Source organism: Protopterus annectens, chromosome 12.part0, assembly GCF_019279795.1.
Source record: "Protopterus annectens isolate FY-2018-M chromosome 12.part0, PAN1.0, whole genome shotgun sequence".
Classification (NCBI taxonomy): Eukaryota; Metazoa; Chordata; order Ceratodontiformes; family Protopteridae; genus Protopterus; species Protopterus annectens.
The window spans coordinates 877736629-877752552 of NC_056746.1; the positions used below are offsets into that span (position 1 = coordinate 877736629).

General features: G+C 40.8%; 1 protein-coding gene across 1 annotated transcript in view; it reads left to right on the forward strand.

The window, feature by feature from the left end:
* LOC122816223 (meiosis-specific coiled-coil domain-containing protein MEIOC-like) overlaps nucleotides 1-15924 on the forward strand; it is a 465493-nt gene that overhangs the window by 86308 nt on the left and 363261 nt on the right. Inside the window, exon 2 of the mRNA XM_044088968.1 lies at nucleotides 5823-5924. Within this exon, the coding sequence (XP_043944903.1) occupies nucleotides 5823-5924 (102 nt within the window). The remainder of the gene's footprint in view (nucleotides 1-5822; nucleotides 5925-15924) is intronic.

Consider the following 15924-nt stretch of genomic DNA (forward strand, 5'->3'; position numbering starts at 1 on the left):
AAGTAGAAAAGATTCTTCATTTGGATGCAAACTAGAGGAGAAGACCCAGTCTCAACCTACTCTTCCTCTAGTTCTTGATTATCTGGCAGGTTTACTTAATGGTGGACTTTCCTTCTCTTCTATCAAGATTCATGCTTCATCTATTTCTGCTCACTGTTCCTTTGAATAACCCATTTTCTCTTTTCCCCTGATGAAACAGTTCCTCAGGGACGGTAGCAATTTAAAGCCTCCCAGAAGGGCACCTACTCCTGCTTGGGATCTTAATTTTGTGCTTGAGAAACGTAATCTACCTCCCTTTGAGCCTGCTGCCTCGGACAGATTTGAAGTTTCTCTCCTGGAAAACTGCATTTCTTTTGGCCATTACTTCTGCTGGAAGAATGTCTGAGCTGTAGGCCTTAATGGCAATAGAGCCTTTTATTGCTTTCCATGTGGATCGGGTTTCTCTTCAGACTAATCCTTCTTTTATGCCTAAGGTGGTTTCTAGCCTGACTCTTAACCAGTCTATCCACCTGCCTAACTTCTTTCCTAATTCTCAGAATAGAGGAGAAAGGTTGCTGCAGTCACTGGATGTGCATAGGCAACTTAGATTTTACCTGGACAGAACTAAACCTTTTCGAAAGTCAGATCAATTGTTGGTCAGTTTTGCTCCTGGAGCCCAGGGCAAAGCTATTTCTAAACAGACTATTTCTAAGTGGATTGCTCATTGTATTCACTTTTGTTACTTCAGCATGGCAAGGTTCCTCCACAGAGTATTAGGACCCATTCTACTAGAGCTACCTCTACCTCAGCAGCTTTTCTTAGAGGTGTACCTACTAAGGACATCCTGGAAGCATCTTCCTGGACTTCTGTCCACACTTACAATTTGCCCTTGTTTTCGAAGTCCAGGGCTGGTTTTGCCACTGCAGTGTTGCAGGGCATTCTTACCAACCATTAATCAGTGGTGTTCTTCCTCCCTTTTTTGTTTTTTTCCTGGGCTTTGGGAATCAACCCATTTGTAAGGACTGCAACAGTGAAACACGATGAACATAGTACAGTGTACACTTACCATAAATGTAGATGTCAGAATGTATTCACTGTTGCAGTCCTGGTTTCCCCCCTTCCATCCCCCTTTTTTCCTAGGGCACAGACTGGATTTTTTTCTTTACCTGGTCTTACTTTTTTTGGGGGCTCCTAACAGTTACGGCAAGAAAAACTGAGGAAAGACATCATCTTCCTGCCTTTATACCAGATGTCCTGGCATCAGGCTTAATCCGGAGGCAGCCAACGTCATATACCAAGGACTTTGGTATTCTGTCCGACTGTGGGCTACCGGGGGCCAGATAACTCATTTGTAAGGACTGCAACACTGAATACACTTGAACATCTACATTTATGGAAAGTGTACATAACTGTACTTTCCCATGAATTACCACATTGATGGTAGTCCACTGAACACAAAAGGCATTGTAAGAGATCTGGGAACACAAGTTGACAGCAACCTCACTTTTGATCACCACATTGCCACTGGGGTCAGAAAGTCCTATGTGGCACATCTCATTACTAAGGGTTTTGCATCCAGGAAGAAAGAAGTCTTTGTCTTCCTCTACTCTTCCCTCATTAGGCCAGTCATCGAGTACAGTGCCCCATTTGGCATGTACCTCACTAGACACCTGCAACATCTGGAGAGGCTGCAAAAGTACCTCACAAACAGCATCCTAGGCTTTAAACACTTGTCCTGTATGGACAGACTCGGAAAACTCCAACTATTCTCTCTCATATTGCCTACGTAGAGGCGATCTCTGCTCAACTTACAAAGCCATGTCTGATCCAGCTCTGTTAGAAATGCTGCATCTAAAGAAATCCCAATCCCTCTGCACCATATGCTCCAGAGACCTCTGCCTCATTACCACAATTAACAGAACATGTTGGAAGGACAGGTTCATAACCCAGAGACTGCCCATGCTATGGAACAGACTTCCCATACATGTCAAGCAGAGCACCTCGCTGACCCTCTATAAGAGAAATCTTGATGAGTGGATGGGAAACCGAAAATTCACCCCGGGGATAACTCCAGTGGCTCTACTCGACAGAGGCACTGGGAACTAAGGTTGGGTGGCACTATGCCAGAGTAATCTTATGGCTAGGCTTCTAAAGGCCCCAGGGCCATTAGCCTAGTACACACCTATGAACCTGTAATAATAAATGTAAAAAAAAAAAAATGTCTGTAATAAATGCACTCAAATTTCTAAGTCATCATTGGGTTTCAGGCCGTCTACTAGTAATAGCTGTGGTAGCCTAGGAACTAGTAAGTCAACATGGTGTGTGCTTACAGACTGTTTACATTCAGGCAAAGCAGAATATTGTTGCAGTCAAGCTGAGCAGGACCAGGACAAATGGAATTGAACATGGAGGTGCTCCAGGTATTGAACCAGCTGTGGGAACTCCTCAAATATATCTGTTTGCCTCCATTCAAAACAGACAGTTAAAGAAATTCTGCTCCAGGATACCCTTGCACAAAGGCCTGGAAGACGGATGACTTGTCATTCTCACAGACAGGAATGTTTCTATATGCTGTTCGTATTCATAAAATTCAGAAGGACTTTCCAAAAATAATTGTGGTGACCTGTTTTGGCCCGGGTAACAGTGGCTCTTCCTTCTTTGGAAAATGGTCAAGGGCAGTTGTCACAAGCTTCATTACAGAATGGACGTACTCACAAGGCAAGAAATAATGGAGCCTTAATAGCCTTAAACACCTGTTTCCTGAGGATGTGTAGCAAGTATTAAAGGAGGCTACAAAACCTGCTGCTAGAAAATCATATATGGTTACGTGAAAAAGATTTTCTAGCCTGTGCCATAGTAAGAACCAGGATCCCTTTCAGGCAGAGTCCCATCTGCTTCTACAATATTTGTGTGATTCATTGTCAGCAGGCCTTTCTTACTGTTTTATAAAGATTCACCTTTCGACCATCAGTGTGTCTCTGCCTCCAGATCCCCTGCCTTTCTATCCAGCCTCAAATCCAGCAGTTTTTGAAAGGGAGTTTTCATACCCGTCTTGCATATATGCCCATCTAGAAGAAAGGTGGCTTCTTTTTGAGATCTTAATTTTGTTCTGGAGAAACTTGTACTTTTTCTTTTTAAACTGGCTTATGAGGTTAATTTGAAGTTCATAACTTGGAAATCAGTGTTACCCATTGCTCTTATTTTTACAAGACATGTATCTGAGTGACATTTTTATGATGTCGTATCTCATTTTTCACAAGGCTGGAGTAACTGAGTCCTTTATTTTTGCCTGAAGTGGTTCCAGGTTTTACTTTGTGCAAGGCTATTCATCTCCCTTTTTTTCTAAACCAAACAATAAGCGAGAGAGAATTTTTCACATTGTGGATGTCCACAGACATCATAGTACTGTCTTGACAGGACTAAAACCTTCAGAAATTCCGATCACTTATTCATTTCTTATGGTGGTAAGAAAAAGGGGACAACCTGCATCAAAGCAGACTTCTCCTAAATGGTAGCCCCATGCTATTTCCTTTTGTTTTTCTCACCATAACATATTTGTTCCAGGCAGAGTCAAGTCACATTCTATTAGGCCCTAAGCTTCGTTAGTGCCTTCTTGGAAAAGAATGGATTCTAGCAGTATTCTAGAGGCAGTCTAGAGGTGCCTTTGCTAAGACCATTATTCAAGACTTGCACCAGTCTCATGTCAACAGAGCCTGCAAAAATAGTCATGGACTGCACTCAACCTACATATGGACTGTTCTTGCACTGAAAAATCAGTAGGCATTATTGTAGCATATGTTGTAAAACTGCCAGATTTAGAAGAAGTTTCTATCCCCTGGCCATCAGGCACTTAACTCTTAATAGCAACTTACATCTGACTTGACATCAGGGGCAGTAGGTAATATGACGAATGAGAAGCATATTTGCATGCAGTAACCTTAAACTGTCTTAAATACACTGTGCAATTAATCTAACGGAGTATAATCTTATTTCTGTACAATTTCCACTGATGCTAAACTAGCATTCTGTGCAATAGTAACAACTGTGAAGATTTTATGCAGTAAATATCATGTTTCCTTAGACTAAGTACCAGCAGATTCCTGTGCAATAAAAAGTTGCTGTGGAATGCTGTGCAGTAAATACTGTGTCTCTCTAGCTTAGTAAATGTCTGTTGATATGTAAAACATAAATATGTATTAGGAATGTCTTAATGTAATATGAATTGTTGTATATGTTAGATGTTTGCACATAGAGCCTGGAGTAACATAATTTTGTTCAGTTGCACTTGTTGTGGAGTGTGAATGACAATAAAGTTTACTGTGACTTTTTTACTTTAACTCCTGGACCATAATCCTTCCTCCTCCTAAACCATGAAAGCTATGATATTCTAAACACACATAGACAAGGCTGCTGCAGCAGTGGTCCAGTAGTGAACGTAGTACAGTCAAGTAAGTAAACATACCATAACAGTAGATTTTACATCATCTCTGCTACAGTAGATGCCCCCCCCCCCCCCTATTTTTTGCATGATTTTTTGCTTGCCAGGGTGAGGACATTAATTGATGGCATTGACTTTTTTCTGAGCACTAACCTCTGTCTTTCACTTGGCATGAAAATTCTGACTGGCCTGCAGCTGTGCTTTTTCTTAGCATATCCCTAACTGGTAGGGCTCTAGCCCCCTTTGCTTTGAGGTAAGAGAGCTCTGAAGGTTTGGCGTCCGAATCAATGACTTTTTTTCTACTCTTCCTGAGCTGTACATTGGTTACGGCAAGGGGTAGGTGACCTTTAGCTTTGGCTACTTATCAAATCTTTGGCAGGGTGTAGTGTTCTATTCAAACTTTGTTTACTTAGACAACTGTACTATTCTGACAAAATAATTATTTGCAGCTAATCTTAAATGTATAGCTTTGCTTCTTTTTAAAATGTAGCAGGTAAGCTCTACTTAGGTTGTCATCGCATTATACAACATGGACAAGGGGCTAGTTATGAATGGAACCATATGAAAATGGATTCCTTTATTTTGCTGGTCTGATAATATCCCTTCTCTTTTCCTTATTTCAGTTATCTGTTGTAATGTGTTGGTATCACAATCTTAGAGCTGTGCTGCGACAGTGTTAGCAGTCACTGAAATGTAGTATAGTAATGGATTCTGACATTTTGCTGAAAACAGGCTAACTTACCTTTTCAGAAGGAAACAGTGGCCATTAAATTTATTGGTTAACATTAAATTCTGTTGTAGCCCAAGTAACGCTATCCAGAAGTAGCTGTTCTGTTTAACTGTGCTGCTGACACACTACTTGCATGTTCACATTTGGTTTCAGAATGCCAGCATACAGCAGCGAAAGAAAGAGATTTGGATAGCTAGAGTGACAAAACTAAAAAATAGTTTGTTTTCCAGTGTTAATTGGGCGGGGGGAGGGGCAGTTAAACTGGCGGTGACTTACTGTTTGGAATTTTACATTTGTGCAGACGAGCTTTTGCTGTAACAAAATATTTTGTCATGTTCAAGGTGCATAATACTGTGAAAGTAGGAGGTGGGGAGCATAAGCACAGTCTCCCACAGTTTATCTCAGTTGCATTGAGGAACTTAGAAGGATTTGAACTGCCCACATACCTTACACATGTAAGATCCTAATTTTAACTTCCATGTTGATAACTCCCTAGTTTATATGTTGTGCTTTCACTGTTACTGTGGTGCATAATGTGGACTAGAAGTCTCAAAAAATCTTTCATCTTGTCATTATTTATTACATTTTAAACTAGCCAGTTATGTTGAAAGGCTTAAAGATATGATTTTTATGGATTGTTTTCCCTTATCTTTGTTTTTCATCCTCTAACTTTAGGGCTCAGATTAATCCTGCTTTTTCTGGAAATGGTCCAGATATGTTTGGTATAGTGTCAAGCATCATGGAAGAACCAAACAAGACAGAACCTCTTTCAGAGTGGTGAGGACATTTCAAATAAAAAGTGGTTATTTTTATTGACATGGGCTATAATTTATTTTACTGCTGTGTGAAATGTACTGAAGATAAGTATGCCATTATTCTAAGCCCTATAACTATGGGCTGCTAGCATACAGCAAACCCCAACCCTATTTATTTCTAGAGTTTGCCAAGTTTTACAAAGTTTTTTTTCTGAAGTATTCTTCCACAGACTTCACACACTGTTGTTGACATTGCATACATAATTTTCTAAATTGCGTACAAAGCATAAGTGGTCAACAAGTCTTGTATTGTGCTTTCTTGTTGCTACATAGTTCATATTTTCCTTCAGAAAAAAAAAACATCTCTTGTTAGGAACTTCTGAAACAGAGGCAGATTCCTTTTCGTTGAACCATGTTGTGTAGAAGTTGAGGTCATAAAATCTCCAGATTACGTGCATCAGCTGTGTGACACGGTGCAGTAGACAAGAACAGAATCATCAATGTGTAAGCAGCAAGTCTTTGTTTACTGGGATACCCAAGGGGCACAGGTTTTTGGAGCAGGAAGCCACATCTTTGCATTTATTAAGCCAGTTAATTGAATCAGAGAAAATTAAATTTTTTTGTATCCATTAGATGCACACAAATTAGGCTCAAGAGACCAAAAGCATACACTTAACCAGTCAACACTTGTAACTAGCAGCCCCCCATCAAGAATGACCACTCTTTTCAGGGATGTATGAAATATATAGAGTTCTATTTCATTGCAGGGAACCTGGAAACCTTTCTGCATTACCTTTACTTTGAAGTGTCAGACAGTGATGGCTGCCGTAGCCTGCATAAAGGAATCCAAACTGTACAGCCTGTAACCTTTCCTTCAAGTATCCTAACCAAAGCCTGATGCAACTGACTGTGCCAGTGCATCTGTGAAATCCTAACATATTTCTGTCCTAGTAGAGAAGACCAGTGGTGAAAACAGAAAATTTCTTGATCTCTAAATATATCACCCTTTTTGTTGAAGTGTACCCCCCCCCATATTCTAACTCTCTGTTCTGTTCCCCTTCTGTATTTACAAGAAGAGAAGGTGATGGCCTTCTCAGGTAGCTGCACTTTGATGCTTAATTTCAGCTCTGCCAGTGTGAAAAAAAGATACTGAGAAATAAAAGCTAGTAGTTCTGCCAGCTTGAGTAAAATCCATTTAATAGCTAGTAGGTACACTGCCTGGATGCCAGCAAATAAGAAATTTAGAGAACCTGAAAGAAAACCAACTAGAAAAAAATGAAGAAAAAACACTGACTGGAAAGATCCTGCAGCTGTTCAGCAAAAAGCAGTTCAAGCTTCAGCTTTGGTACTAGAGATGGCTTCAAGTAATTTAGAGTTAAAATAATTCAAATGTACTCTGAGGCAATTAAAATAAAAGAAACTTTGAAGGACTATATCATCCCAAATAACAAAAGGCTGAAAAAATTAAGATTTTTTAACTGACTATTCAGAGGAACTGATAAAAGTGAAAAAAATATTGAAATGAAGAAAAAGGTTGGCTAAGTATTAGACTTCTCAGGAAGAGGTGTTTCATAAATAAGAGTTAGAAGACAGTGCACCCAGACAAAACCTGAGGTTTTCTGCTGTACCAGAGAAACTGAAAGGAACCGACTTTGATAAGTGTGTGAAAGCACAGATAAGCACCTGAACTGGCATTCCACAGGATTTATTAATTGAAAGGGCACACTGAGTGTATGCTCCAAAACTGTCCATGAGAGAGCAGCCAAGATTTAGAAAAGATGCAGTCATATCAGCAGGAGAAGTTGATCCTGGCAAAACTGTGACAGAAGGGAAAAATACTAAAAATTGGAGATAACAGGTTGTTTGTGGAAAATTATTATTCTCTGTACACCAGGCAAAATACATGCAGGTTTAGCCCAATAATCAGTTAGATGTTACATTCAAGCTGCTGTATCCATTTGTCTTGTGAATGTTTTTCCTGCAGTATAAAGATATTCTTGATGCAGAATAGACTAAGGAGGAAATACAAAGGTCTGTCTAACAGAAAAGTGCACCATCAAACAAAAGCTGGGGGGCGGAGCTCTGCTTCGCATTCTTCTGTCAGTAAAGCTCATAGAGATTTTGCCAGTGAAACATTTTCCAGTATTCCAAATGAAATTGCTTAAGATGCAGAAAAAAGCGTAGGAGTCAACTTTAAGAATCAGGAGTACCTTAGATTTAAACTGTAGTCTGGTGTCGGAAGATGGAGATGAACAGGAAAAAGACCAGCAACACTGAACTTCGTGAAAAGGCAGCAGTCACATTTGTGAAAAATGGCTTTGCAATAATAACTGGCAGAGAAAGTATGGTCTTTTGTTGACTTTGTTAAACTTGTAGGTGGACTGTAAAGTGTACCGCACTTTGGTCATTAATGTGTAGAATTACATTAAAAGGGGAAAAGTAACCAAGTAAAACAAGTTTTGTTTTTAACAGTATCTGTCTAAAACATTTCATGATAACTATGTTATATATAGTAAAGCAGTTTTGTGTAGTATGTAGTCAGGGTTATTTTAAATGTGGGGGCAGAGGTACTTTTTTTAGTTGTAAGAAATATAGGCTTTACAATGTAAAAAGAGAAGAAAGGCTGGGCAAAAGCAAGTTGTAGTTTGTGTGTGCCATAACCTTGGACTGCTGGGGTGGAGTGTAAAAGTGCACAGAGTATATTATATGTAGAGTTGAAATGTTTTCTTAATTTTGCAAAGGCAAGTGTATGGATTAATGCCTGGGGTTTAATCTAATAACCAGCGTTTTCTGTAAGCAAGTAGGCTTGAAAAGTAAGACAAAATGATGAAAGCCACCAGAAGTGCTTAGCTTATTGCATATGCAGTAATGCTAGCTTTTTTTTCCTTTTGCAAGTGTTCAGTGGGAGTCCTGAAGAATGCAGCTTAAGGTTGTTGGATGTTGCTTATTGCATATGCAGTAATGCTAGCTTTTTTTTCCTTTTGCAGGTTTTCAGTGGGAGTCCTTACGTCTGCAGCTTAAGGTAGTTGTATGTTCTGTTCTGAGTGAAATTGACAGATTTGTTCATGCATCTGCAGGGTTCTTAGCTCTCTCCCTTTTATATTGCTGTTCGTTTCCATGGAGATGAGCTGTCTGCAGGTGCAAGCAGTTAATCACGAGAGTTCTGAGCATTCTTTGCTGAGGGAAATGCAAAATTTTAAGATGCAAGGGCAAGCAGTTCAATGAAAAAATAGTTTGAAATTATTGGAAGTGAATTACAGATAACTGCTTCTCTAGCAGCTTTAGTACTTGAATGCTTTTAATAGAGCGATGTATAATTTAGTTTTATTTAAAGATGGTCTGTGCACTTTTTCTTAAGGCTAAAAGTTAATGTTTTCTGAAAGCATACAAGCTGTTTTTCACACCTGGGAGGGAACTAGAGATAAGAAAGGTGCAGATAAAACCAGTCTAAGTGGGAGCACAGGCTGTAACATGCTCTTTTAGCATGGGTAACCTTAATTTTATTTTAGGTAATACGTGTGAGTGCAGCTGTCAGTTTGGGACAATTATTCATGTAAGGAGGGTTAAACTTTATATTTTGAAATGCATATAGTTTTTTGTGTTTGTTCTAAGTTAATAAGTTATGGGGGTGTTCAGAGTACACAGTCAAAAAAGCTGTCTTGTACAATAGTTGGGAACAGTGACTTCTTATCATAGTGGCAACGTTATCCATATTATCTTGGAATATAAATTGCCTAAACTGTGTAGACAAAAAGATAAGAGTATTGAATTATATAAAGAAATGCAGAGTGCAAATAGCAGTGCTACAGGAGACACATTTTGAAAATAATGAGCATGTGATAAAGAAAGGACTTCAGGATAGATATTCAGCAAAATGTCAGAGGCTAAGGAGAAAGGGAGTAATAATATTAATGGCTAGAGGAGCTCCAATATTGAGGGAGGGGAAAAATGAGAGTATTAGATTTATGGTAGTAAGGGGCTATTGGCAAGGGGGGAGGATTACTCTGGCATATGTTTGTATTCCACCAAAAACTGCTATTATGGAGCTTAAGAAACTTTTGGGAGGAATAATCCATTTTCACAGGGAATATTACTTATAGGTAGGGACAGCAACTTGATTTGCAACAGTGAGGATGTATCTGGGGGACCTAGAAAGGAAAATGTAACGAGAGGGTAGATTTATGAAGAAATTTATGAAAATATTTGATATGGAAGACGTGAATCAAGTAGGAACAGCTAGACTGGATATAAATTATTTTTCACAGGAACACGTGCATTTATTTGAAAGCTTCAACGTGCATCCAGTATCTATTTAAGATCATGCATCAATAAAAACCAAGATAAAATGCAAGGTAACAAAGTGATAGAGACACTGGCGCTTTCCCACCTACTTGTTAAAAAAGTTAAGGAATGTGTAGTGGAAATTATTCAAGACTTATTACGGAATATAGAAATTTTTTCAGAAGTTATAGCTAGTGAGTAGGATAAAATGAAAATTTGAGTTTAAAAATACGGTAGAAGTAAGAGTTATGGGTAAGAAGTAATAGGAATTTCTTAAAGGGATGACAAAGGGTAAAATGTTGCAGAATAAAGGGAATCTCACAGAAACAAGAAGAGGTGCAGCTGTAGAGTGCTAAAGAGAAAATAAGGGAGTGTCTGGATAATATGAATGAGTTTAGAAAGATTACTGTGCATTAACTATTTTTGATAACTCCAGACCACAAACTTTTTAGCATGATTTAGGCAACAGAAAGTAGAAAGGTTTATCACCAAACTTGGGGAGCCTGTAACAAGAAGAATGTCCAGAGAAAATGTTGAAATCCAAGAAAGAGTACAAATGGATATATTAATGGAAGACTGGCATATGCCACATGGTAAACAAAAGGCAATAAATAACTAACAGTTAAGGTAGAAGAAAATGAGAAAAATGGTGGTGTACAAGTAATCTGCAGGAAAATCTCCAGGAATAGATGGTATTCCTGCGACTGAAAGTTAGGAGGGAAGAAAGAAAGAGCGAAAGATGTGGAAGGCTTTGTTAAACAATATTTTAAAAGGAGGGGAAGCACTGACATCTTGGAAGAAAGCTATGGTGGCTGTTATACATAAAGATGGTAAAGACCCATCAAACCCAACTTCATATAGAGACATTTCAATTTTAAACCATGATTTTAAAGTGTTTGTCTATAGCTAAAAGAGTGGCAAAGGTGTTGCCAAAATTGATTGATGTGGATCAGTGTGGTTTTGTGGATAGGAGGCAAACATTTGACAACATTAATTGAACAATGATAAGCCAGAGACAGGCAGAATCCAAGAAAGTACCTCTGTTGTTGGTAGGTCGGTCATGATGCAGAGAAACCTTTCAACAAACTGAGATTTTTTGAGTAGGGCAATAGAAGTATTTACATTCCCTGATTCAATTGTAAGGTTAATAAGGAGCATATATGAAGGATTGGAAGCAAACATTTAAGTGGGTGTGTTCCTCTCTGATAGGTTGTGTCTGAATAGAGGAACCAGACGGAGGTGTCCTCTTTCCCCTTTATTTGCTTGCATTTAGAACAATTGTAAAGAAAATAATGGACTCAGAAATTCAAGGGTATAATTGGTGTGGTAATCAAGAAAAGTTGGCTTTATTTTCAGGCATTATTTTATGCCTGATAAATCCAGAAAAGGTCATCTCAGTGTTGTGGAACATTTTGAGACCATTTCAGTTTTTTCAGGATATTAAATTAATGACTATAAAACAAAGGCTGTAGCCATAAATTTAGTACTGACGCATGATTTGGTTCAGCAATAGAAAGCAGTAAGATGAAGTATGAGGAGTATGGATTAAAAAGGCTTCTGTTATTGCAGCTAAGGATATGTGATAAGAGACTAAAAAGGTAATACAAAAGCAGAGGAACTGGAAGCCCTTGTTTATTGGATATGGATAGTAAAATACAAACCGTGAAAATTGTTTTAGTCCCTTAGGTTTTACTTGAAAGTCAGGCATATATTTTTATCAACCAGTAGAGAAAGTTGTTCATAGGTGTGCACTAGGCTAATGGCCCTGGAGCCTTTACAAGTCTAGCCCATAGAAGTGCCCTGGCATTGTGCTGCCCGGCGTTGGTTCCCAGTGCCTCTATCAAGTAGAGCCACTGGAGTGATCCCTGGGGTGAACTTTCTATTACCCATCCACTCATCAAGATCCCTCTTGAAGAGGGACAGCAAGGTCCTATGCTTGAACAGTATGGGAAGTCTATTCCAGAGCATGGGCAGTCTCTGGGTGAGGAATCTGTCCCTCCAGCATGTTCTGTTAATTGTGGTAATGAGGTTGAGGTCTCTGGATCGTGTGGTTTGAAGCGATTGGAATTTCTTTAGATGTAGCATTTCTAACAGAGCTGGATCAGACATGGCTTTGTATGTCAAGCAGAGATTGCCTCTAAGTAGGCGATATGAGACCGAGAATAGCTGGAGTCTTTTGAGTCTGTCCGTGTAGGACATGTGTTTAATGCCTAGGATCCTCCTTGTGAGGTACTTCTGTGGCCTCTCCAGCTGTTGCAGGTGTCCAGGTGTTGCAGGTGTCTAGTGAGGTACATGCCAAATGGGGCATTATACTCAATGATTGGTCTAATGGGGGAAGAGTAGAGAGAGACAATGGCCTCTTTCTTCCTGGATGCAAAACCCTTAGTAATGAGATGTGCCACATAGAAGGACTTCCTTATCACAGTGGCAATGTGGTGGTCGAATGAGAGGTTGCTGTCAACCTGCATCCCCCAGATCTCTTATGACGCCTTCAGTGGGCTCGGGCTCTCATCAATGTGGTAGTTAGTGGGAACTGAGTTTTTACCAAAGGGGATGACTACGTATTTTTTGGCGTTCAGCTTAAGGCCATGGATTTGACACCAGTCATTGGTCTCAGTGAGGCCTTTTTGTAGGATGTTTGCATCACTTGGGGAGTTAATAATGGCTCCCAGCTTGCAGTCATCTGCGAACATGGACAGCCAGAGTCCCTTTGTGTTGGCCTGGACATCTGAGAAGTAGATGCCAAACAGGAAAAGACCCAGGACCGATCCCTGTGGAACTCCACTCATGACTGGTCGGCAGTCTGACTTGGAGTCGCTACTTTCATGTTCTATCTGTGAGCCAGTTTGCAACCCATCTAGTAATATAGGGGTTGATGCCTAGTTTGGTGAGTTTATCAATAATTCCCGAGTGAGGAATGGTATCAAAGGCCTTGACCAGATCGAGGTAGGCAGTATGCACTGCCTTCACTTCATCCACAACCCTGGTGACGGACTCAAAGAAGTCAACCAGGTTGAGCAGACATGATCTCCCTTTCACAAAGCCAAACTGCGTGTGGTCCAGAATTTGGAGATTTCCTATATCTTTGTTAACCAGGTCCATGATGATGCGCTCCATAGCTTTACATATCAGACTTGTCAGGCTGATGGGGCGATAATTCCCAGGGTCTGTAGTCACTCACCCTTTATGGAGAGGGATGACTGTAGCAGTGCACCATTCGGTAGGAACAAAGCCTAAGGTGAGGCTGTGACTGAACAGGGCACACAGATGTGGTGCAAGTTTTCTTTGTAGTTCATGTAGAATACAGCCAGGGATATTATCGGATCCCATGGAAGCTGTAATGTTAAGTTGTCTCTCTCGCTTTCATTCTTGCTGGTTGGGTTCGGAGCCGATCCTCGGCTCTGACTTGAGGCCTCCCCATATCCCATGATGCCTGGCGCTAGATACCCAGATCTCGTTTGCCTCTTCTGCTGTGAGGTTGTCTTACTAGCTCAGGTCGTATATTTTATTATTATTATTATCTGTTTTTTGATTAAAAAAACTAGTAGGTCTAGTGTAGTTTGTTAATCATAATATACCATCTTTCTTGGGGTATCTTTGTTTAGGTATATATCTTTTCCTTACCTGTATTCCCCTTCCCTTCAGAAAACTCGTTTCAGTTAGAGAGCCCCCCCCCCCTCTCTTTTCTGAAGTAGCCGTTTAAGTTAGAGGCTAACCTATTTTTTCTTTTAAAAATATATATATATATATATATATATATATATATATATATATATATATATATATATATATATATATATATATATATATATATATATATATATATATAGTTAGTATTTACTTAGTTTAGTCTATTTGTTGTTGTTAAACTATTGTGTGTATCCTTGACTGTTTTTGGGTGTGGTAATTTTATGTTTTTTTTATAGTTATTATACTAAAATTGTTATAGTTGTGTTTTTTGTCTGGTATTCCCCTCTTTAGCTATGTCTAAGGATACCAAGGTGTCCGGATTCAAGAAGTGTGATTCATGTTGTCAGAAGATGTCTCTGACAGATGGTCACACTTCTTGTGTCTATTGTCGCGGTGCCGTGCACCTTGCAGGACTCTTGTTCGGTTTGCCATGCTTTCAGTCCAAGAGTCCTGCAGGAGCGTAGGAATAAGTTAATCCTACGGGTTTTGCTCAAACCCGAGTAGTCACCGGCTAAGGCTCAGCCCGTGAAGTCCTCCAAGTCACCTAAACCTTCGACTCCCAGTTCGGAGCCGTCGTTAGGTGAAGCTGCTACTTCTGCCTCGGTTCCGGCTGGAACCGATGTGCCTGCTTCTCAGTCGGCTCCGACACGCACTTCGGAGCCGGCAGGGAGTTGAAAGAGGTCTAGATCTCCCTCCCTGGAGTCGATGTGCTCCAATCGGAGCGCAGTCATCGGTCCTCCCACTCTTCTCGGTCATCGAGATTGTCAGATCACGACTTGGAGAGAGTGGTCAGCAGGCTTTTGAAATCGCAGGCCCTAGCAAAAATATTGTTCAGCCCCCCTCAAAAGGTTCAGCTCCGTCCTTGTCTGCATTCATTCCTCCTCTGACTCCTCCCTTGAGTTCGGAGCCAGAGTTCATTGGGGTTCGAATCGTAGAACCGTCAGCAACGATACCTTCTCCTTCGGTTCCGTCGTCGGCTCCGATCACTTCCTTGGTACTGTCCTTGGAAGGATCTGGACACCGAGACTCCATCGTCGGCTCCGAGGGGGCAAGTGGCATTGGACCCTTGTCTGACCCCGATGTTCATCGTGCATACAGCTGCAGTAATCACAGATGGGTTCTCTGCCGTCAGGCGGTCCCTCGGTCGGCCGAATTCCAAAGTCTAGGTCCGGCGTCGGTTGTTGTCGCTTTCTTTCCTGATGTCAGTGAGGCAGGGGTATATAAGACACAGCCGACGCCATTTTCTTCAGTCTTTTTTGCCGCGCGGTGCCCGAAGCAGAAGCAATTCGCAAGTGCCGGTCGGCCAGCTCCTGAATTTACGAAAAATTGGAAGCCGAAGTCTTTTTTTAAGCTAAGTACCCCGTTGGGGAAACTTTTCTTGCCTCAGTCCGATGTCAGAAAAAGTTAACAATTGTATTTCTTGTGGGAAGCAAATACCGCATAAGGATTTCCATTCCCTCTGCATACCTTGTTTAGGCCCAGACCACGACGTCTCGGGCTGTCGCTTTTGCGCTACTTTCAATAAACGCACTATTAAACGTTGGGCGGAGTTCGCCCAACACCTTTTTGGTAAAGCCTTTGATTATAAAATGTTGTCGGAGACTCCGACTACCGTTTTGTCCAAAAAACGCAAGGACAAGGACTGACACGCAAGGTCCGCGGTCTCCACCGACACCACTCCAAATCCGGCTACACGTGGTCCGGTTCTCAGCGAGACGCCTATGCAGTCCCTGACTACCGACGACACTTCTTTGGCGGTGTCTTCTGTAACCGAGACCGCAGGTACCTCGGCCCATACCCAGACTACAACCACCGAAGCCACTGTGTGTGTTGAGCCTCCTAATGAGGACAGGTCCACTTCCACCCATGGTGTCTTTAGACCCTCATCTTCCTTTTCCATTAAGGCCTTTACTAAGTCCAAATCAGCCAGGCATCCCAAGAGGCCTGTTGCACAGGGCCCATCTCCAGGCCCCATGCCTAAAAGGCAGATGCTTAAAATGGCTGAGGATTTAATTACTCTTATCAGGGGTTCCCAACCCCCTCCAGACAAG